General features: G+C 37.6%; 1 protein-coding gene across 1 annotated transcript in view; it reads right to left on the bottom strand.

Moving 5' to 3' along the window:
- The window catches only part of HMCN1 (hemicentin 1), a 196,023-nt gene that overhangs the window by 25,383 nt on the left and 146,459 nt on the right, over window positions 1–24,181 (bottom strand). Inside the window, exons 57-83 of the mRNA XM_065674233.1 lie at window positions 22,817–22,913; window positions 19,701–19,862; window positions 18,554–18,667; window positions 18,219–18,421; window positions 17,906–17,987; window positions 17,644–17,775; window positions 17,275–17,424; window positions 15,725–15,884; window positions 15,017–15,141; window positions 13,085–13,268; window positions 12,834–12,931; window positions 12,440–12,718; window positions 11,604–11,794; window positions 10,354–10,435; window positions 9,458–9,594; window positions 6,243–6,384; window positions 5,056–5,200; window positions 4,106–4,233; window positions 3,564–3,720; window positions 3,269–3,390; window positions 2,902–3,066; window positions 2,614–2,721; window positions 2,114–2,251; window positions 1,813–1,947; window positions 1,278–1,547; window positions 732–922; window positions 166–379 (exon numbers count right to left, since the gene is read on the bottom strand). Of these exons, the coding sequence (XP_065530305.1) occupies window positions 166–379; window positions 732–922; window positions 1,278–1,547; window positions 1,813–1,947; window positions 2,114–2,251; window positions 2,614–2,721; window positions 2,902–3,066; window positions 3,269–3,390; window positions 3,564–3,720; window positions 4,106–4,233; window positions 5,056–5,200; window positions 6,243–6,384; window positions 9,458–9,594; window positions 10,354–10,435; window positions 11,604–11,794; window positions 12,440–12,718; window positions 12,834–12,931; window positions 13,085–13,268; window positions 15,017–15,141; window positions 15,725–15,884; window positions 17,275–17,424; window positions 17,644–17,775; window positions 17,906–17,987; window positions 18,219–18,421; window positions 18,554–18,667; window positions 19,701–19,862; window positions 22,817–22,913 (4,111 nt within the window). The remainder of the gene's footprint in view (window positions 1–165; window positions 380–731; window positions 923–1,277; window positions 1,548–1,812; window positions 1,948–2,113; window positions 2,252–2,613; window positions 2,722–2,901; window positions 3,067–3,268; window positions 3,391–3,563; window positions 3,721–4,105; window positions 4,234–5,055; window positions 5,201–6,242; window positions 6,385–9,457; window positions 9,595–10,353; window positions 10,436–11,603; window positions 11,795–12,439; window positions 12,719–12,833; window positions 12,932–13,084; window positions 13,269–15,016; window positions 15,142–15,724; window positions 15,885–17,274; window positions 17,425–17,643; window positions 17,776–17,905; window positions 17,988–18,218; window positions 18,422–18,553; window positions 18,668–19,700; window positions 19,863–22,816; window positions 22,914–24,181) is intronic.

Raw genomic sequence — 24,181 nt, 5'->3', positions numbered from 1 at the left:
TACATGATTGCACAACATTGAAGATATTCCTCACACAATCACTGCCTATCAACTTTGTTACCTCTAGATTATTTTTCTTCCTTATCCTAAACTAATTGCAATGCTGTGTGTGTGTGGGGAAACAACTGCAGAGCGGAATGACCAATAAAACCCGGTGTCACCTACCTGGAATGACGTTATTGTTAAAGGTCCATGTTATTTTGGGTACTGGTATCCCAGTTGCTTTGCAAGTTAATCTGAGCTGTTCTCCTTTAGTCAAAGCTACATCTCCAGGCAGTTCAGTAAAAGCTGGAAGCACATGAACTATCAGGGTGACAGTATGTGTGTCTTCTCCAGCAGCATTGTTCGCAATACAGGTGTAACTGCCAGAATCTTCATGCTAAAAGAAAGCATGTTGGGGAAATTCAGCTGTGATATATCCTACACAATGCTACCCCTTGTAACGATAAGCGAATCTCAAAAAGTTGGAACAAACACTCGGAAGAAATGCTCATCTGAACTCTTTCACTTCCTCTAAATTTGAAAGACAACTTTCTTTTTGCCCTTCCTTATCACTCTAAATTTTTTACAGATTTTACTCCACAGTGGAAAATTGAATATTACTTTGGAACATTAAGAGCAAGAAAACAAAATAAAACAAAGATTAATCCAAAAGTGGGTGTATATGAAGAGAAACAGAGTCTTACTATTGGCAAACCTGTTGAGGCATAGCTTAGATTCAGGAAACTTACAACAACACTGTCCAAAATGAGGTCTCCATCTGGCATAGCCTGGTATTTTCCTACTATCTCTGTCAACAGTGTATTGTCCTTCTTCCAGTTTATTGTTGGTGTTGGAATCCCGTCAGCCACACAGGATAGAACAGCCTGGGAGTTTTCTGTGACTGTGTACTGAGCATCACTCCTGCGAATCTTGGGTGGAACTGTGAGAAGGTATATTGAAAAGATATATTGTTATGTATTATCCAAGCACTACTGTAAAAGCATACCATACTGCACTGAATACCTGAACCATTGTCTGGATCTTCTTTATTTTTTTAGTCCCTATTGATGACCACCATTAAGGAAACCAGAGAAATGTGTGAACTACTTATAACAAAAGTATAAGCTAAGTCAGACAAATGTAAAGCTCTTTGTAAATTCAAGTAACTATAACCCAGTAAAACCCACCCTTTAAGTAGTGCAATTTTGCTGAGCTTCTCCCTTACATCCTAGCTCCTTACCTGGTGTAAGTTTATGCTGTGATAATGCATGATGTTTCCATACAGTCCCACTTACTTTGTACAGTAAGGTCCATGCTAGACGTGCTGGAGCCTGCCAGGTTTGCTGCTATGCATGTGTAAAGGCCAGTGTCACCAGGCTGTACAAACACAATCTGAAGAGCACCAGTACTAAGAATTCTTCTTCTAATGGACTCGGTTATTTGCTGTCCATCTTTATGCCAACTGATCTCTGGCCCAGGGTAGCCTTCAGCCTCGCACTGCAGAGTGACAGACTGATCAACAGGAACAATGTATTCCTTGAGGTGAGATTTGATAACAGGAGGAACTGAAAAGAATAAGAAAAATTTTTAAAATACTTAGATGTTGTAAGAAGCATGGAATGCTTCGGTTCTTGGTGAAAATAATCCTAAAAGCGTACCTTGATCGTAAATTAAACAACAAAAGGGAATAAGCCTCCTGGGTTCTATTCAGTGTCATCAAATAGGAAAGCATTAAGTCTATTTCTATTGCTCAGAATTGTGTTTTGACTAACAGAAAGCATACACAGATTTCTTGTCTGTAGATCAGTACAAGTTTAAAAGATGATTTACCTTGCACTTTCAGTTTGATCTTCCCCAGAGCAGTGCCAGCTGGATTTTGAGCAACACACATGTAAGTGCCAGCATCTTCAATAGCTGATTTTGCAATCTGTAAACTGCCACTTGGAAGAACCATATAACTGTTTCCTAAAACAAATATAAGCACAGTATGAAACTTTGGGCTTGTTTTTTTTTCCGTTGGCTTGTTTGTTCATTTTAAAATGAATAAGTTCCTTATATCTAAGTTTGAACATTCAGAAAAGAGAAAACAAGTTTCTGAGTTACAGCAAGTGGGCTGAAGTTAAGGGGATACCTGTTGTGATTATATTGATGCCCTCCTTTTGCCATGTTATTATGGGTCGAGGTGTACCTGTCGCTTCACATGGTAGCAGAATGGGATTGTTCACAATGACATCCAGTGTCCCTGGCTGAGTTTGGATAACTGGTGGTTCTGTGGAACAAAATTGAAAGGAAAATACAGGAGATACTAAAATTGCGTCATCCGAGAGTCTGAGAAGGTATAGAATACAGCCTTACTTCTTGCAATTTGCCATCACATATACACAAATAAAAAACCTCACAAAAATAAAATAGCACAGCATGGACTGGGAGATTCTACCCAAGGTACCAGAGTTGTAACATGCAGAGTAGTGACTTTGTGATTAATCAGTGCATCTGCAAGACAATTTGGCTGAGCAAGACACTGTTTGTGACAGTGCACTCTGGTCTCACCGTTATTCTGCAGCACACGTATGTGTTAAATCAACAGCACTTACTTACAGAATGCATTTTCCCTTTACCTTCCCATCTTACCCTGAATGTGAAGAGTAACATGTCTGTGAGCTGAGCCAGCTGCATTCCTGGCCACACAGGTGTACCGTCCTGCATGTGCTAGCTGAGCAGCAGGTATTTCGATGGCACCTGCAACAAAGAGGGTGCGTTACAACATACAGCAGTATCCCACAGGAGAGTTTCACTGTGAATACAGCATCCATCTGAAGAGGTCTCTATTTTTATTCTAAGAAATTGCAGAGGGGTTGTTTGCATTTATTTAAGTCATTATTTCTAGATATGAGGCTGAGCTCCAGTCACTCATACTACCTGAAGAGAGAATTCTGTAGCCATCTCCTCTGGGAAGCAACTTTATGCCATTTTTGGTCCAATGAACTGAGGGGACAGGAACCCCTGACACAGTGCAGGAAATCACTACTGGAGACAGCTTTGTCACCAAAAGGTCTGTGGCTTCATCTGCTATGGATGGGGGCACTAAAAATGAAGATCAGTGTAAAGGTTACTTGCTCCTTTTCATTTTTATGAATTCTTGGAAATAACTTGCATTTCTTGGGAATACTAGAGAGTTATGGATATCAGTATCAGAAAAGCATGATATAAAAATATGATCTCAACATTGGAATGCCCCAAAGAAATCCTCAATGCCATACAGATGTAATAGCAATATTCCCTCTACCTTGAACAGTGAGCTCAACTGCTCTTTGATCTTCTCCTGCATCATTTGACACAGAGCACTCATAGACAGCAGTATCATCCACAGTGGGAGAAATGATTACTAAGGAACCTGAAGATAGAAGTCTGAACAAAGAAAAGAGAAGAAAGTAAAACACATTGAAATATTTCTTCTCAGGTAATCAGACCACTGACTTTGCTGGTTATAAAAGATTACATTTAAGAATGGCTAAATTTTTAAAGTGCCAAAATCATCCCTGAAAATTTTAGACCCACACTGAAAATAAAACATCTCTCACCTGTACATATTCTGGTTCTGCTCAACACTAAGCAGATGCCCATTCTTTTTCCAGCTAATTGCTGGTTTTGGAATTCCAGTGGTTTCACAAGGCAAAGTGGTCTGCACATTTACAGTAACTGTGATATTTGTGTGTCCAGGAGCAATAGCTGGAGGAACTAAAGACAAACAAAGCTTAATTATTCAGAATAATTATGTACATATGCCCACAGACTCTTCTCATACCTTTATATAGACCTGAACTGCCAAATACATTTATTTGATTTTTAGAAAGAGTGACAGTAGCAAACTTCCTAAACATACAGCATGGGATGTATCAAGTCTTTCTATTTCCAGTCCAAAAGGAGTAAATATTTTCTTTTCATAAACATTTGGGTTGTACTCTTAAGGCCACAAATCTAATTATATTTTATTTTTCGTTTTTTATTTTTTTAAGCAGAGCAGCTAAAAAGGGGCTAAACTTAAAATACGATCTGTCGGAACAAGAACAATGATGTGACTGGACTTCAAGCACATATACTTATCTAAACCCAAAACTTTTACCAAGAACTTGCAGGTCAATTCGTTTGCGTTCAGTGCCAGCTGCATTGGTTGCCATACACACATATCTTCCCGTGTCAGTAACATGTGCTGAGTGTATGTGTAGAGATCCATCCTCTAACATGGAATATCTGAAATAAACCCATATATTTTTTTTCCACTACCCAATCAACAGAACCATAGGCTATCTTGGTAGTGCTGAAGGAAAACATGACTCAGGGTACACAACAAATAGCCTAGACACATGATGTCTTAATTTGGGCATATAGAGTTTTCTCATTTGTTGCACTTATTCTGACTTCATTTTTTCCAGCACATCTATTTTCCAGAGAAATCATGAAATTTAGCTGACATAGTGATTCCATATAAATGATGCCAGATTTGCAGAAAATATCCGAAAGCCTTTTATTATGGTTTCTCATTTAGCCTTTAAAAATGCCTAACTAATGATTGTACTTTTTTCTTTGAAATATAAATGAATTCTTTAGCATTTGCTCAGTTCTAGAAAATCCCAACTACTTCCCCGTAGAACAATGAAAAGATGGAAACTATTAATTGTAATGAAAGTTGATACTGGAACAGATATACAAAGTTTTATATATTAGATAATATTTATATATTACTATTATAAAAATAATAGTAATAATAACAATAACAAAATCTTTCACATTTACTGTTCAAAATCTTTAATACCGGAAGAATCATTATTATATTTGGTTGTCAAAGAAGTTTTTTGTCCTTCTTAACAATAAAAGTATGAAACCTCTTCATATTACTGCTTCTATCACTGTATTTTCCACATTTGTGTCTATTTGAAATCATAGTACAAATATTAGTTCTAATTTGTGAAAGTAAAACTAATTTATGAGTCACAGATGTCAAATTAATCTTTCTGTGGTTCATACATTCTTAAAAACTGATTAATAATATTTATGCTGATTTTTGGATAATACCTTGTATTGTTTCCAGTAAAAATAGCCCCATCCTTCCTCCATGTAATTCTTGGGGTTGGTACTCCTTCTGCAATACACTCCAGAATAGCAGAAGCATTTATATGCACAGTAACAGTCTGAGGACTGCTTCGGATCGTAGGAGCCACTGTAAAGCCAAAAATTGCTTGTTATCTAAAGAAAAAACTTCACACTGCAATGATTGAACCCTAAACACATGAAAATAGATGTAGTAACAGGTATGGGGATCACTGCAAAGACAAAAATAAGTTTCTTACCATTTTGTGTAGTGCATGATAATTGCCATGATGCAGCAGGGAATGAAAAAGAAAGTTTGTCTGAAATGCATTCTAAAGGTCATTGCAAATTACTGCAAAGGATATAATACAGCTAAAATAGTAAAAGAGTTCAGCATATTTAGTTCAGCAAAGTAAGGCTATGGTGATATACTTTCTTCCTTATTTTAAATTAAGGAGAAAAAGAATTTTAGCTGGACCAGCAAAAACAGTCATTGGGGGAACAATGTAATGCAGGTACATATGACTGGGCTGTGAAGTGAACAGAAATAGGAAAAAAAGTTTCATATCATCACCCAAGTGTGAGAATATAATAGCTTCTCATTAGACTAGAGGTGAGAAAATACATAGGTTTAAAATGAAACTCAGGTCTATGGTAATACCGGACAAGCATCTAGATGCATAGGATCCTTCAAGCCTTATCTTACTATCTCCTGCATACAGGTGCAGAGAAGAAACGAGTTTTCAAGTAATTTGCAAAACTGGTGGCCAAGCCAGCTATGAAACCTAGTCCCCAAGGTGCTAGTCAAGTGCTTTTAAGAATTTCTCTGAATTTGTCCAAGAATATTTCTCAGTCCTTCATCATTCTGGATGTATCCTGCCTCTTTATCAGGATGATGGCTAGATGCAGAGCACCCTCCATTAGCAGGAAGCACAAACAGTTGTACAGTGAACCATGGTGAGTCCCCAACAGGTCCTTTAGTGTCGGGGACAACTGTGGACTCAGATGGTGGCACACACAAGGTAATACAGAGGGTGCCACAGTTTAGACTTGGCCTAAGTGGCCAACAGTGGGCTAGAAAAAGACTATTAAAGGTTCTTTCTTGCTGTATGAACTCCTGCAGAAATACCATGCAAAGATCAAAATGCACAAGACTGGATCCATGATTTTACCATGTACTGTCAGCACAAACTCCCTGGTCACTTTTCCTGCGATATTACTTGCCACACATGTATAGCTTGCTGTATCACTGAGGTCAGCGTTATTGATCTGCAGGTATCGCCCATTGGATAGGATTCGAACTCGAGGAGTTCCCTAATGGAAAAGACAGAGAGTTTGACAAATTTAGCTTTACTATTCTTCTCCTTATGAAGATGGAACGTTCTGTTGTCGCAGAGTAATAAAAGCCATGAAAGAAGGCCAAAGATGAACCAGAGACTGAATTTACTGCTGGCTTAACGTTGTTTACATCTGCAAAGGTAATAGGGTAAACAAAGTTTTAAAAATTATCATTGTATAATGGTTCCCCCTTGGAACCGCTACTGGGGCTTGTGCCTGAATAAGAGAGCTTTTCAGGTTATGCAGCCAAGGGGCTTTTGAGATTTTATGGAAAGGGGCAGTTAATAGAACACGACAAATAATTTTTTTTTTTATTTTTTTTTTAAATCCATGCACACTAAAGGCAGAAGAAATAGAAGTTTCTGCACACTGTTCTTCAAACACCACAGTCCTGATCTAAGCACAAACTTAGCTACTAAGTTTACTAGCCAGCATTTCCAAATACGAGGATACCATTCCTCTCAGCTCTACAATGACTCTATAGCACCTGCTAGGTAACCCTTCAATCAAGGTATTTTTACTACAACCTATCTGGGTCATATCTGCATGAATGACTGATGGTGATATCAACTACAAGTGTTCAAGAAGTTAAGTGAGTAGAGAACAGTAGAAAAATATCAGAAACTCAAGACTTTTCCAGTATGTGCTACCCATACTTTGGGTGAAGTTGAAAGCTGACATTCCCATCTACTCTTTTGGGTAGAAGATCTGAGAATAACAGCTACAACAGATAGGTGAAACTCTGCTGGTTCTGCACTTCTCTGCACTAGTACCATAGTACACTGGTCTCGTACTAAGCACCAACTCAGAAAGTCTATCAATACAGAATAAACAACAGTGCTAGAGCCACAGGTGAAATGACACACAACCAGAGTAGATTATAGACAGTCAGATTTTGTGTAATAACTGGAATTTCCTGTTGGACAAACAGCCTATCATATGGATTCTAAACATAGAAGCATATTGACAACAAAGGACAGACAACGAAGCTACCACATAGTCCTTACACTCTTCTCAAGGCATGTCAGAAAACCCATTTTTGAAACAATACAGATTCAGAAATTTTTCCAAGTTTTTAAAAGAAACCAGATTAGGTCAAGATGCTCCTACCTACTTCTTAACACTCAGTGTGGATTTCCATATCAGCGAAGAGTACAAGGACTCCAAAGCTACTAGAAGCTAGATCTTTCTATGGTTCTGTTACCAAGAATGGTGGTGCTGCACAATTACACTATTAAGCATACAGAGGCTTAAATTAGACCTCAAAATTTGCACAACAGAAGGTAACAAAACCAGGAGGAATTACCCCCTCCACCACAAGGCTACATTACAAAAAGCAGTGATAACTTAAATTGAAATAACACAGCAGCCTGAGAACCTTTCTCCAATCCTCTCTTGTCATTGTGAAACCTCAATTTTTCCAAAGACAAGAATATGCCACAGAGCACCTCTTTCCATACCCAAGGAAAGCTCATTCCCAGCTGCTTAGTATTAGTAGCCTATTACATTTCTTCAAAGTCGAGAAAGCAACCAGGCATTCAGGAAGACACTAATGTTTTCCTGCTATCTAGAATATATATTTATATAAGCTATGCTGAAGAATGAAAAGGATGGTACAAAACACAATAAACCTAATTCTGTTACTTAAAGTACACACGACAAATTAAGACTGCATGTCTGAAATGTATAACTTAAATTTAGTGCTGGACTGAAGATATCTCTAGAGATTGAAATCCCCTGCTCTATTTAAATCTAAGGCAGTGGATTGACTCTACCACACAACCAAGATGCCTCAGCCCTCACATATTGTCGTGTGTTCTCACGAGGCAAGAGAACTAATATTACAAAAGTTAATACAAATGTTATCAGCTGAGTACCTATGTCTATTATAATGTTCCTCAATTGCTCTGCTACAAATTTTCACCATAAAGCAGTGGCTTCTTTTCATGCTTTATTTTTGTTAAGCACTGCTTTTAGAACACAAGCTTTCTTGAAAGACTGAGGCAAAATTATTCACATTCTGAACTTCCAACCCTTGTTCAACCTTGCTTTCATTAAAAAAAAAATTTGAAAATCACTATCCAATTAACTATTTCATCATTCAGAAACAGAGTGTTTAAGTCAGTCTTGTTTCTAGCTAGTTCCTGTGCTACATTCAAGATTACATTCCCCAGCAGCACTTAGGAAGACATAATAGCCCACCATATTCTTATTTCTTCCACTAATATTTCATTTCTAAATCTACAATAGAGTCTGAAGAATGACATGTCAGAAGGAAAGCAAATAAGGAGAACTTTGGGTGAAGACTACTGGTGGATTACAGTTAAGGGAGACACAATTAATAAACTGAACTTGTTTCCTCTTTATTTATGAATAAAGAGCAATTGAGGGAAAATTATCAATTAAGTTTAATTGATAACTGGATTTCAATTGTTCAATTAGAAATCACCTGGTTTCTGAGTGATTTCAAGGAAGAGGATGGGAAGTAAAAATTTATTTCTGTATAAACCATCTTCATCTTGCTAATTGTCTCTCAACCAGCAAAGACTTGATGCCTTAACATGGAATTCTGAGTGAAAAAGATGCATTTGATGTAAAACTTATGGTGATTAGCAACCCATTTTTTTATTTTTTTCCAGTACAAATTCTTTAAATTCCTTTCTAAAAACTACTATAATATGAGGATGCATAATATACCCAAAGGAAACATATAGTGTAGTCTTTTCTCAGCTACCTTTCCTGGGAAGCCATTCAGGAGTATACCGAAGGCTTCTAGCATTGTTCAGAGGATCCAGGAGGAGCAAGGGATCCCCCTAAAGGAAAAAAGAACAAGTAACAGCGGGATGGCCACTTCACATGCTTGCTAGCTTCAGGTACTCATTTAGGACTAACTATATTTGTACTGGGGCTACTCAGCTTCTCATGAACTCAAGGCACCATGACTTGGACTGCGCTGAAGGGGAGAGTGAGCAGAACAAGAAACCTCAAGCAGTGTGTGTAAAAAAATACAGGGAACAAAAGACTAGTACAAATAATGTAACCACTATACCTCTAAAAGTTCTCCATTTTTAAGCCATGAGATTGTCGGAGGTGGCACAGCATCAGATTTGCATTCCAGTATAATTTGTCTATTCTGCAACACGGTGAAGTCCTGTGGACCACTGGTACCAGCAATGTTAGGAGGAACTGTTACAAGAATTAAGAAAAAAATTAACACCACACATATGAGTTTCATTAAAAATATTAATTGAAAATTTCCATTTTTTTTCTTAAGTTAAAAATAAATAGAAAACTACAGTATCATGAATTAGCCCTACTTTTTAATTCTTGTGTTAAATATATCACATTTGCCTAGCATGTGAACATGTTTCCTAAGTCACACACTGGAAACTGCTGTGACAGAAATTAAAGTCCATTCTCAGTGAGAGTACTGGCATTTAAACCAGACAGAGCAGAGATCACTGAAGTTCTATAAACTGTTAGTCGCTTAACACAGGAGCTATAGTCTTCAAGAAACAGGAGAACTCCCATTTATACTTCCTTTACTGTCATTATATTTTACATATTCATTGCTAAAAATATTTCTTTTTATACTGAAAACTTAAGATTATGGTAGATGTCAGTATACTTCACATTCTTTTTCAGTAAACACAATAAACACAATCCAGCTGAATACTGATATCTATAAACTTCCTAAGTATTCAAAATAAAAGACTTGGAATTATAACAGAAACCAGTTGCATCAGGTGGAACTTTCCTTTTTAATTGTGTATCGTGTTCAGAATTGTTACCCTTATTCAGAAATGTTAGCTATGATCACACGGTGTAATATCACTGTCTCAAAACATGTAATTCTTTAGTAACATTTAACTTGTAAAATGAGATACTGATAGATACCTTAGTGGTATATTTAAAGGAATATTTTTTCCCCTAAATTAAACTTACCATGCACTCTTACTAAATATTCCTTATCGTCATCGCCTGCTGGGCTGGATGCTAAACATGTGTATCTTCCTGTGTCTTCCACCTAAAACACACAAATAACTTCAGCAGAAACCTCAGAATATGGGAACAATTCAGAAAAACTGTGAAATACAAACATGGGCAACAACATATAACAGGCAGCACTTGACCACAAACACAATAACAAAGGAATGGCTGAAAATAAATAAATGAAGTTCTAGAAAACCTTATTTAGCATGGTGGGATTTTACAAAGATGTCTTAGAAGCTGCAGGACCCCATAAAATCCCCCTGGATAATGTGTCTCTAGCAAGAACCTTTCTCTTTGTGATGCTTTTTACAACAGGTAATCAATAAAGATGGAACTAGCTATAGGTATCCATCTAAGGAAGGATCAGTTTTGGGTAGTTAGGAAATCTTTTTGTGCACACATAATTATTAATACCTTTATGCTTTATCCTTCCTGTAAACTCCTTACTGTAGTGACAAGAAATAATTGCTTTACAAGCTAAACAAGCCAGGAAACAGTCACAAGCCCTGTCTTACTTCTGTTTGGTGAAATTCAGTCTGTCTTTTCACAGCTCAATACAACCTTAGGTGCAAGTCTTTAAAGATTCTTTTCCCCTGGACTCCATTATTGTCTGAATTAATCCAAGTGTCTTTCTGTTGTCTTTATTTTTGTTTTCTCTTAATTTGAACACAGATGACTGCAGATTCAGTTTTTCTCTGCAATATATGGCTTACAATGTGAGAAACAAATGGATATTAGGAAAATCTGGGCTACTAGATAGAGAAGAAAGCCTTAGGAGGAACTACAAAACCTGAAAGAACAGCAAGAGATAGTAAAGAGAGTCTGAAAGGTAGGAAATGAACAAGAACATATTACAGACACAGACTAAAACCAGAACTAACCCCAGAAAAAGACAAGCCCCCAAGCATTAATTGTAACATAAAGCACCGATAAATTGAAAAATACAGAACTCTGAAATAAAATTAAAGTAATAATGCTCAGGAGAGGCAGAAATGCTTGGACACTCTCAATCCATAATACTACTGCTTGTTCTGTATGGAAAACTCCAAAGCAAGTCTTAAAAAATATATCCTCTAACTGCAAATGCAGGTGGATGATTTTTAGTTTTCCGGACATCTCTTCAGATGGTCCAAATAAAAGACAGTTCTGTACACTCCTCTAGGGTTTGCAAAACTGAGGCTATTTTGAAATAAATACTCTACCTGAGCACTGGTTATTTGAAGGACATCTCTTAGGACATGAATATTATCATTCTGCAAAAGCGGGCGCCCATCCTTCATCCATGAGATTTTGGGGACCGGAATGCCAGAAGAGATGCAGAGAAGTTCAAGAGGGTTGTTAATGATGACAGAGAGCTCTTCTGGTTCATCTGAACCATTGATGTGGGGTGGCTCTGTGGAAGGAAGAACATTCAAGTTCTTTATTGATTCAAAAAGCCTACAAAATATGATACTCAGCCTTATGATTAGAGCTTGTAGAATTACTCTACATTAGCGCTGTATCTGTCACGAATTCACTATCTCATAAGATTTGCATCTGCCTTTGTCTATTAATTTGCATATTCTATAAGGTGGAATTATTAGTTAGAAAATATTTTCATAATTCCAGATAAAATATATTGCATAATACACTGTGCATAATATATTGCATAATATCACAATATATTGCATAATATCCTTATATATATAAGGAATATATAAGCCCTTTAGCTGTCATACCGTCAGCCATGCCTTCAGCTGCACTATCAACCTTTCAAGCTGAATTTCTACCAACTAAAATTATTAATTTAAAACAAATTACTTTATAAATTAGTTTACTATTAACTATAGCTTATTTCAGTACTCTGGAAACACTAGGGAAAATATACCGAATTATTCATTCACACATCTTTAGATGTCTTCCAATTCCTTATTTTTCTCATTTATCAAATTAAACGTTTCTTGAAAATCTCCTTATCCCTAGAGACTTTTCAATTGCTGTCCTGAGTAGATATTCATTTACTGCTTATATTTTGTTCAACTGAAAAGTTAACACTTACCCAACACTTTCAGGGAAAAATGTTTGCTGGTATCTCCAGCTTCATTGGATGCTACACAAGTGTATTTGCCTGTGTCACCAATCTCTACTTTTACAAAATTAAGGACCATTCCTCGGTTACTTGATGTTAGGTGAGCTCCGAGGCTTAAAGGACGTCCATTTATAAACCAAGACATAGTAGGGGCAGGAGAGCCATCAGTAAGACACTTCATGGAAGCTGAACTGCCTTTTACTACATTCAGATCCTCCGTTCCTCCTGCATTATCCAAACTTGGTGGTACTGCCAAGAAACAAAGATTTGATTCATACAGAGTACAACCCAGATGTTATATTGAATATTGGGTTTAAGAAATAAAGAAATAAGGTCCTTACATAAGCATTTCAGAGAAACTTACCAAAAACTTGAAGGTTGTAATGTTTGTTGTCCACTCCAGCTCTGTTAGATGCCACACAAGTGTATGCACCAGTATCAGATATCTGCACCCTGGCAAATCTAAAGAAAAATAATTTTAAGCAAGTTGTAATGGAAAACATTATTATTGCATGGGTTTGATAAAATCCTATTCTTGCTTCAAAAAATACTAGCTGAATTCTGATGATATACCAAAAGAGAAAACTCAGCTAGTTAAAATAGATGAAAACCAACCTGAGAATTTGTCCAGCTGACATCAACCTGATTTGGGAGGAGACAGACAGAGGAAGGCCATCCTTTAGCCAGTTTATCTGTGGTGGTGGAGTTCCAGTAGCAGTACATTCAATATTTAGGGAGGTTTCCAAAAGGGCAGTGAGGTCCTCTGGTTCATCTTTATTATTGGCTATTGTTGGAGGAACTACATTTTGTAGATGTTGAAAAGGAAGATATTAAAACCAGCTCTTAAAATCATTCCACATGTGTTACCTTGCAGGAAATCCTGCACCTAATGCCCCACAAGCAATTCAATAAAAAGATTCACATTTTTTTTAAAGAGTAAATTAGGGTTTTATAGGTTAGTTTGAAAGTTTTGGTCTTGGGGACAAGAAGGGACTTATCCACTCACTAAGTAAAGAAGGCCCAGGCACATGCAGCTCTAAGCACTGGCTGACTTTAGTTCCCATCATATACCATGAGAGTTACACAGATAAGACCATTTAAGTTCACTATTGCTTGAATCTCAACCAATACAAAGCAATCAAAAAGGTCTCCACTGTTGTGTAGTGCCATTCTGTCCCCAAAAGATGTGATGTGGTCATTCAGTATTGTTACTTATATCAAAGGCCATCTCTTGTTACTCTGCTCATGCTGATACTCCAATTGATTCTGAGCCTCTGTATAACTGGGACAGATGTTTACACCACTGTGAAGTGCTGCCTATGTCTATGTCCTGGGTTCTGCTGTAGCAGTTATTTTTCTTCTTCATAGTAGCTGGTTTTTGACTGTAGTCTAAGAACAATGCTGATAACACACCGATGCTTTAGTCGTTGCTAAATAATGTTTACTCCGATCAAGGACTTTTCAATCTCATGCTCTGCCAGTGAGGAGGGTGACGGGAAGCTGGGAGGAAGCAGAGACAGGGCACCTGACCCAAACCAGCCAAAGGGGTATTCCATATCACAGCATGTCATGCCCAGTATATAAACTGGAGGAAGTTACCTGGAAGGCCCAGACTGCTGCTCTGGTCTGGCTGGGTATTGGTCAGAGGGTGGTGAGCAACTGTACTGGGCATCACTTGTGTTTATTGTTTGTTTTCCTTTCCCCTTTTAGTTTTATATTCCCTCCCTTTGTTATTTCCCTTATCATTATCATTATTGGTGGTAGCAGTAGTGGTTTTGTATTATTCCTGAGTTACTGGACTGTTCTTATCTCAACCCGTGGGATTTCCATTCTTTCAATTCTGCTCCCCATCCCTCCAGGAGCAGGGTGGGAAGAAGTGGGGGACTGAGTGAGGGGCTTCATGGTTCCATCACTGCTGGGCTTGAATCACAACATGAATTCTTCACTCTTTCACACTAGTCATTGCACTTAATGAGCACTTTTTTTCACAAACTAATGTGTCCAGTCTCTACACTGCTAAAGAAGTTATGCTCACTATCTTATGTATGCCAAAATGTGCAAGAGAAGAATTTAATCCAAAACTCAAACATTTTTTTCTTTAAAATTCTAGGAACCTGTAACTATTAGTTCCCTACCGTGCTACTCTGGTTTCAGCTGATGTGCTTTGATTGAAATTAGTGAAAATAAACTACTACAACAAAAAAAGCGGTACCATAGTAAATCAGCCCGAAGTTTCTCTTTCTCTACAATGGGAAAAAAAAAAAAAAAAAATCACAGCAAGTAGAATTTCTCTATTATGACAAACTCCACATATGCCAAAGGAATTCATTTCTATTTATCACAAAACACATTTCCAGCAATTTGAATCATTTTGTCATTGACAGAACATCCTGGTTAATATACTGTGATATCTACAGTATATGAAATAGGAAACACATGCATATAGTATTACACTGAAGACAGTGTAATTTCTTGGCCCTCTCTCGGGAGTGCTTACAAAGATATGTTTGTGGACTAGATTTCAGCTTCACGTCTTTGAAAACTCACCATATACATTCAAGTTGAAAATTCGGTCTTCCTCGCCTGCAGGATTAGCAGCCACACAACTGTATTTTCCTGTATCAGAACTGAGAGCTTTGAAAATGTTTAATGTGCTGCCATCTGGAGTTACTCTACAAGGAAGGTCATAAAACACAGTGAATTTGTTTACGTATTACTATGATCTGGCAAATAAACAGTCAGTTTTGTACATTTAAATCAATTATCTCTATCCTCCTGGGAATTCGGTGAGAGAACCATTGTTTTTTGCAAACATTTTTATTAGAGATAGTCTAAAATCTTTTCCTAGAGATGACCTGTTTAACCTCACATTGGGATTCAATTCCAAATAGTGTTTTTAAGATTCCATAATGAAAAGCATCAAGAGTAAAATGTTTCCATGTCTCAGATCTTTTCCCTTAAAAGAAACTTAATGGAACTTACTGACCTGAATAAACCTTAATGAACTTGAAGAACTTTAATGGAATTTATTAACCAAGAAAGAAATAGCTTTCATATACTTATCTCTATGCAAAAAAAAAAAAAAAAAAAAAAGGTTTGTAGAAGCTACAAAGGGAGATGATGTTCTTAACCTAATCTAAGACTCAGGCCCTCTTTACACCCCTTCCTCAGTGGCCTTTTTTATGCTCCCTTTTTAGGACCCTCTGAGGTTTAACACTGTAGAAGAGAATGCAGTGTTTGCTTATTTTTCCTTGCCTTATTCTTTGTAAATCTTCACTGGCAACTGTTTTTCCGTCTTTAAGCCATTGCAGAACAGGCGTGGGCACTCCATTGGCATTGCAGACAAGCTGGATGCTTTCTCCCAGAAGGACACTGACCTCACCAGGCATTTCAGAGCCAACAATATTAGGAGGAACTGGAAAAGTATAATGGAGGGAAGAGAAGATTCATCAGCAAGAAACAATCTAAACTATAAGAAGTTACACTGCAGGTGCTTATACTAGTAACTAGCATTTATTGCAGTATCTCCATTCAAATCTATTTTAGATTGTACATGATTATATTGTTTCTAGAGGGGGTTCTGTAAATATAAATTCAAAGCCACTTCAATCATTCCTTAAAATAGCCAATTTACAGAATCATAAAAAAATGTATCTTTGCCATTATATTTAATATCTACAGCTTTCTCCTCAAATGATGCTAACATATGCAACAATATTATGAAAAAATCCCATTTCATTAAACATCACAATGCACTGTATATGACTGAGTGCGTGTTTAGCTCTTGATCATATACTTAGAGCACAGTCAAATGTTCTATTACATCATAACCATCATGTTCCTGTTAACAGCCACATACTCTATCCTAACCAGCAGCCATTTTTAACCTGTTAGCTTAAAGGATAAGGATGACAGACATGCTATCCACCAAGACCATCAGTCCCAATAGTAAGTTTGGAGCATTTGAAGCAATTTCTGTCACACTTGATCAAACAAGCAGATTGATATTAAATTCCTAAACTTGGGGAAAACCTAGCAGGGAAGGAACACACACACAAAACCAGCAGCCCCAAAGAATGATCACTATGGCAAACAGTTACTAGATTTGTTTGGCCTGCTGATGGCCAGCCATCACGCATGGGTGTGCCACCACACTCAGCTCACAGCTGATGCAGCTTCTTCTTCCTCAACTAGCAATTGCTGGCATGGGAAGGGATGATGGCAAAGAGCTGGAGATGCTATACAACAGATGTGTTATTAGATATGGTGAGGAACTAGCATAATTAATGGGGATGAGTCATTAGGAACAGAAGAAAACAAGACAGATGCAGCATGAGGGTGACAAACAGCAAGGCAGGAGTCAATTCTGTAACAAAGGTTTCTCATTTGAGTGTGTGTGGGAAAAATCATAAGGAAATTCTGACTGCATTTCTTTGCTATCTTCTATTTGCTATGGCAAAAAAGGCAAGAAGTATCATCACTGCTTCTTCATCCATAAATGTGTGGTGCTCCACTTTCAACAAACCAATACATTTTAAGTGTGCAGGAGGAAGGATGTGATCAGCAGCAAACACTCACAGCCCTTCTGCCTGGTTTCAAGTCAAGGTTAAGAATATTGTTTCATGCAAATTTCCAAGTATATAATCCTCTTACAATTTTTCCTCACTGGCTGCAGATGATAGAAATAATGGTCCAAATTCTCTGCTTTTCTACATGTCTATATTATCTCAGTGTCTTTAGCATAGACACAGTGTCACTCTCGACAAGCATTAATCAGTTCTGCTCACAGCACTCTCATGCCTTACCTTGAATGGAAAGCACGAAGGTTTTCTGAGCTTTTCCCTCTATATTTGAGGCAATACATGTGTAGGTCCCACTGTCTAGAAGCTGAGAGCGAGCAATCTGAAGCTTGCTTCCACCAGATAAAATATGAACGTCAAGAAAGTCGGAACTTTCTGCAAATACGTAAACAAACAGTCATTCCAAAGCAGACCACAGAGAGCAAACATATCTTGAATTTTTTTTCATCAAAATTTCAAAACAAAGATTCCAATCAGTTAACATAACAGTCTGTCTAGAGACAGATGAAGAAGAAACAAGAAATAAACAGCAAATGGCAGAGTGGTACCCCAAAGGGTGAAAAAAGAGTGGTAAAGAACATGAGAGAAAGATACCTATTGGTTTTCCATTCTTAAGCCACACTAACGTTGGTGGAGGAATTCCAGTAGCATCACACACAAAGGTAACAGGATTACTGACAGCTTCATTGATCAACTCTTGTTCAGGGCCTTCTATATTTGGTGGCACTAAAAATTTAATGGAAGCAGTAAGAATAGTTCAGTTACCAAATATTTTTGTAGACTGATTTTGAATTGTCTACTCTATAATATCTATGGTATTAAGGTAACTACTGCAGATAATGCAGAGTATGCTCACCATAAACATTAAGATGGAAATTTTTATCATCTCTCCCTGCAATATTTATGGCTTTGCACACATACTGGCCTGTATCAGAAACCTAAAATAAAAGTAAATAAACAAAACTTATTATGGAGTCTTATTTTAAAGTCACACTTTAGAGATATTAACAGCCTTTGCCTCTGCCATTTCAAGGTCCTTTTCACAGAATGAAAGTCTCCCCAGCAAATACATCTCCTGTGTACAGCCAGTAGGATACAACAATAAACAGCAAAATAGCTTAATGGTAGCAAAGCAGTGGCAGATGGAGCATCTCACAAGCCTGGCCTACCTCTGCACCCTTGATTTGTAACGTTTGCCCATCTGCTAAGACCTCCACATTTGCAGACTCTGAAATTATGCGCCTGTTCTTGTACCAGGTGATGACTGGTGGTGGAATAGCATTGGACTCGCACTCCAACATCACTGGGGTTCCCACTCTCACATTCAGCACTGTCAGTGAGGTTCCACTGTGGTCTTTGATGCTTGGAGGCACTGTAGAAGCAGCTCAGAGTTATTTCTGTCTTTGTTTTGTGAGAGGGCAAAACCCAGCCTAATAAAAATAAATACAAAATACTGCATTTTCAAAGCAATGGATATTATTTCAGAAATTAGTAAAAAACAAACCAAGGACAGTTAGGAAACTCTTCTTCTGACTTTCCCCAGCTTGGTTTCTGGCAATACAAGTATATTCACCATCATCTAGTAGTTTGGCTTGGGGAATCTGCAGAGTCCGAGCACCTGAAGTGAAGACAGAAGGCTTGAAATTTATTCTGTGCTTATTTTATCAGTCTCAAATGCTATTTCAAAATAGCAGGTCCAACGGATTGAACACAGGCACTAAATTAACCTCTAATTCAAAAAACAGTGCAGTGTCATTCCTTTTTAAGGTTCATTAAAAGAAAAAAAAAATCTAGTCAAGAGAACTAAAATTTTAGGGTAAATTCATGAGTGCTTGGACCACAAATACTCCTTTTAGACCTGTTTGTTTCATAGCTTCTAACTACTGCCTCCTAACATAATTATGCCCTTTCCACTTTGTCACTACCCCGTTCTTTATTCCTTAGTCTCATCTGTCTTCACTTGTGAAGCTTATTGCCCCTGCCTACTTTACTAATCTGCACAGATGCTTCTACTGCCATAAAGCAATTTCCATGTCTGTGCCTTAGACTATGCTGTAACACAGCCCACCTGTCATGTTATACCAGCATGACAAGACTGAGCAGCATAGCAAGTGATTTTCACTTTTTACCCTGGGCTGAAGATAAGCAGCAGCAGCAGTAAAATGACAGACACTCCTGGACCTAATTTAGTGAGGAGCTTTGAATGGTTAAGAAGACCTGAGAATACAAGGATTTCTTCCTGAGAGTTCAGGAGGATTAATCCAGTTTCCCACTGATGTCAGTGGGAAGATTTTTACTTTTTATATCTAAGCCAGCAGAATTTATCTTAGCTCCACACAATTTCTGATAATTTCTTTGGAAGGTGAGTCAAAGTGACTCAACTTTAATGAATGCCTATATCAGAGCACCTCTGTTACACGACGTGCCCTCTAGTCTTTTCCACACAGTTTAGTGCAGTGTTCAGTCTCAGACAGTTTTCTTTAAAAATGAGCCCACCCAACAGACAAAAAAATTGTTAAATACAGTAGGCTGAGTGTCTTGGGTACTCACTGGAGCAATGCTAAGAATACACTGACTCCATAAATAGTGCCATTATCAAGACAAAACAGACAGAACTTTGGATGAAAGGGTAGAAATAACTGAGTTCTCACCGGGCACAATAAGAGTGTTGGTATTTGAACTGATAGGTTTCCCATTCTTGAGCCAGCTGAGATCAGGAGGTGGAAAGCCAGTGACCTCACAAGTCAGAGTGATGAAATTATTCACCACCACAGTCAAATTCTCAGGGTTAGTACCAACAACACTTGGAGGAACTGTAGAGAGAAATACATTAATAGTGTCTATCATAGCATCAATAAAAAATATTCCAGAGGATCCCGATTTACTAAAATAAAGCTGAATTGCTGAGTTTTGCCAAAGGGCAAAGTTGCAAAAATCTTTCACATCCTATGAATGGATACACTGCTTTTGGGGTGTATCTGGAAATCTGACTGAAGCCAACCTAATAGTGATTCCTTTTACTGCAATTCACAAAAAAAATCAGCGATTTAATTTGCAGTCCTTATATGTTTTGGGGAATGTTAATTAACTTCTAAGAGATCCTGCAGTTCCTGACTAATGCACTATCAATTTTAAAACACTGAACATAGAACATTTGCTATGCAAGGCACAACAGATCAAATTTACCTTTTCAGGATATGTAGGATGACTAAGTATGCTTTCTTCCTGATTCATATTCATTTTGAAATAGTTCATTTTCTCATTATAGAGAACCAAAATGGTTCCTTCTGATACAGTTCAGAGTGCTTTTATTAAACAGACAAACTTGTCTCATAGTGCGCTAAGCAGTTTAACATTCTGGCATGCAAGCATTGCTCTAAGGGGTGCATTTTTATGTTTACAAGTCCCAGTATTTTTAAATACAAGAATATTTTGACATTTGACCTTTCTACAAGAACCATTTAAAATGAAATAACTGTAAATCTCTTCCTTTTAATACACCCCAAGTTTAGTTTCCATGCTTTTGCAGTGTGGATATATAAAACACTTAAGAGGAAAGCAAAAGCATGTTCTTGGCTCTATTAGGTGGAAAAATCATTCCAAAGAACACATGGAATCCTCTTCTTCAAAGACAGAAATGTTAAAGTATTTTGGACCAGATCCACCAGAAATACTCCAGCTGCTTTCTGTCACTTGAATGACACAAAACAGTCATTAAGCCAAGTTTATTGCTCCTCTGTGACACACCAGAAACAAGAAGAATCAATGTAATTGGGTGAATTCAGTCCATATTTTTCAGCTTGGAGTAACTGAAGGCTATTCCTGATGATAAGCATAAAATGGTTCACTAGAATAAACGACGAATTCTGATCTGATGACATTTTAGTTATTTATTCTTATTTACTTTTCCAGTTACTTTCCCACAGACGAGATTATGGGCAGATCAGTACAGTGGGCAGTCTAATATACAGGGCCAAATCCGAGCTATCTTTTAATTAATTTTACTTAAACTACGTAGGTGGCAGATTTCAAATTCTGCAGCCCCCACAGCGTGTGAAAAGCACTCACAAATAAACCATAAGTAATCTGAATATCTGCCTAGCATAATCTGCTTCTATGTGCATACAGATGCATTAAGGGGCTCAGTTTTAGTATTTGATGTGAAAATTACCTATTTATTAAGATTAGAGGTTAAGATTTTAAAACTGGATGCTTATGTTCAACGTTTTAGAAGGTTTTATTTTAATTTTGTTACCTTTGAGACAAGAAGTGAATTTTCAACATAGTAAAGAGCATTATCCTCAATATTTAATTTAAATTAGTGAAAGCAGTTCCATCAGAAACATGCAGAAATTCTAGAAAATAGCCTGCTTTTGACACTGACAAAACAAAGATCATGCTGCTTAGTGATAATGCATTTCCATCAGTGCATCACCATCTGTGGTCCTTTCCTGAACTATAGCCTAATTTATCAAATGAAAATGCATTAATAAGGAATAATTGAAATGTCATGCAAATATTTCCTTTAAAATAGTAGCATTAGACTATAGCAATTAAAAAAAAAAATTACAGGCAAGAAGTTTTAAAAAACACAACTGTCAAGAAAAGTGAAATATTTGGATTTAAAACTCAAACATCAGGATATCTGGATAGACTCCACTGAAAGAAAATAACTTCTCTGAGAATGACTCCAGGGCAAATTCTTCCCATGAAACACTATGTTTGGCTAATTGTATTACTGAGTAGAGAAAAGAAGCACTCTAAATTTGTTTCATTTAGCATGTAAATTTTCTACATGTGTGAATGAGAAAAAAAAATTATTCCTCCTGTGTGTAATAACCTGAATAATTCTGGCAACGTGGATGCTATATTTAAGTGAGAGAGAAGACAGCACTTGCTTTCTAACTAGTATATAATACAGAAGATTAACTAGCTAACAAGGATATGACAAAAGATACTGATCATATGTAGAAGACTGCAGATTGTACTGTGAAAGCAGATAGAGATGTACGTACCAGTATACCTTGATAGGTTTTAAAATGTAATGGTGCAGATGATGCAGAGTAATGCTTATTTGATCTTCAATTCAGAACGGAAAGCTGAAAGTGGTGTCATGAAGAGTAGGCAGAAATAAAAGGGGAAGCTACGTTTCAGTCAGAAAAGTTAATTAAGAGAGTTAATGGAAGGTGGCAGAGAGCCTATTTTTTAACAGTGGAATATGTCTTGATTTCTTTATTGTATTTGGGTTAGACTTGTGATGCCAAAGGCCAAAATTTATTTTAACCCTATTCTAGCTTCACAACAAAGCAAAAAATAGAGAATAGAAAGGAATCTAAAAAAGGTAAATTTTTAAAAGGTAAGCTTCTACAATGCAATATCTCTTTGTTTAATGTTTTCTAATCAATTTTCTTGGAAAAAGCGCTTTATGAACATATCAAAATATGCTGTAATGCAACCTGTTTATAATTCATAATTTCAGTGGCTTTGCAGCCTGTATACAGTGTACATACACAGGCACTACACAAGGCTCCTTCAGTAATTTCTGTCCATGTGGAATACATAGAAAGAACTAAAACCATGTGGTATCGAAAGCCATATGTTGCCAACATACTTTATTTTTGATTTCTAGTATGTCAGAATCTCCATTACACCCAATAAGATGACTTAGACGCAAAAAGCTAAGCATGTTGCTAAGCAATCTGCTAAAATTAACACAGTCAAGCTAAACTAGCATTTGAAAGATGGCCATCAGAAAATTATTACTTACCATAAACATTTAAGTTAAAATACTTCTTGGTGCTTCCAGCTATGTTTTCCACAATGCAGACATATCTGCCAGTATCTGTTATTTGGGAATTCAGAATCTAAGGGGAATTAAAAAAAACAACAAAACAACCAGTTGTTGGTCTAATCTGTAAGACGATTTACTGTTAAAGAATCAAATAGAGAGAACTGTGCAAGGTCCTACACCTGGGTCAGAGCAATCCCAGGCACAGCTACAGATTGGGCAAAGAAGAGATTCAGAGCAGTACTGCAGAGAAGGACTTGAGGGTGCTGGCTGATGAGAAAATGAACATGAGCCGGCTTCAGTGTGCGCTCGCAGCCCAGAAAGCCAACCGTATCCTAGGCTGCATCAAAAGGAGCATGACCAGCAGGTCGAAGGAGGTGATCCCGCCCCTCTACTCTGCTCTTGTGAGACCTCACCTGGAGTATTGTGTGCAGTTCTGGTGTCCTCAACATAAAAGGACATGGAACTGTTGGAACAAGTCCAGAGGAGGGCCACGAGGATGATCAGGGGACTGAAGCACCTCCCACATGAAGATAGGCTGAGAAAGTTGGGTCTGTTCAGGCTGGAGAAGAGAAGGCTGCGTGGAGACCCCATAGCAGCCTTCCAGTATCTGAAGGGGGGCTATAGGGATGCTGGGGAGGGACTCTTTGCCAGGGACTGTAGTGACAGGACAAGGGGTAACGGGTTAAAACTTAAACAGGGGAAGTTTAGATTGGATATAAGGAGGAAATTCTTTCCTGTTAGGGTGGTGAGGCACTGGAATGGGTTGCCCAGGGAGGTTGTGAGTGCTCCATCCCTGGCGGTGTTCAAGGCCAGGTTGGAAAAAGCCTTGGGTGGGATGGTTTAGTGTGAGGTGTCCCTGCCCATGGTTGGGGGGGGGTGTAACTAGATGATCTTGAGGTCCTTTCCAACCCTGGCTATTCTATGATTCTATTCTACGATTCTATGAATTGAGCTCAGCACTGTTTTTATAGTTTCATCCAATTTCATTCCTTGATAGAAGGGGGAGTTCTTCAGAATACACTGTTTTCTTAAAACAAAACAAAACACTGTATTTCATAATCAAGAAATTCTCTCAGGGAATGTTCTCCACAACATTTAACATTACTCTAAACCAAGTGATCTCACTGGTGTAGTTCACAGGATGACCTCACAAACAATTAGGTCAACACAACTGAAGGAATTACACAGGAGTGAGAAGCAGCAGCTGAGGAATAGCAACAAGAGACAAAATTGCCTTAGGTTTGCAGCACCTTGTAGAAGAAAAAGTTCAAAGTTGCATACTCAGAAAACCTAAACAGTTTTGTCTTTATGTACAGTGTTTGTGATGCTAAAATGGAGGTT

The sequence above is a fragment of the Lathamus discolor genome, chromosome 3 (assembly GCF_037157495.1).
Source record: "Lathamus discolor isolate bLatDis1 chromosome 3, bLatDis1.hap1, whole genome shotgun sequence".
Classification (NCBI taxonomy): Eukaryota; Metazoa; Chordata; class Aves; order Psittaciformes; family Psittacidae; genus Lathamus; species Lathamus discolor.
This window is presented reverse-complemented; position numbering and strand designations above follow the sequence as displayed.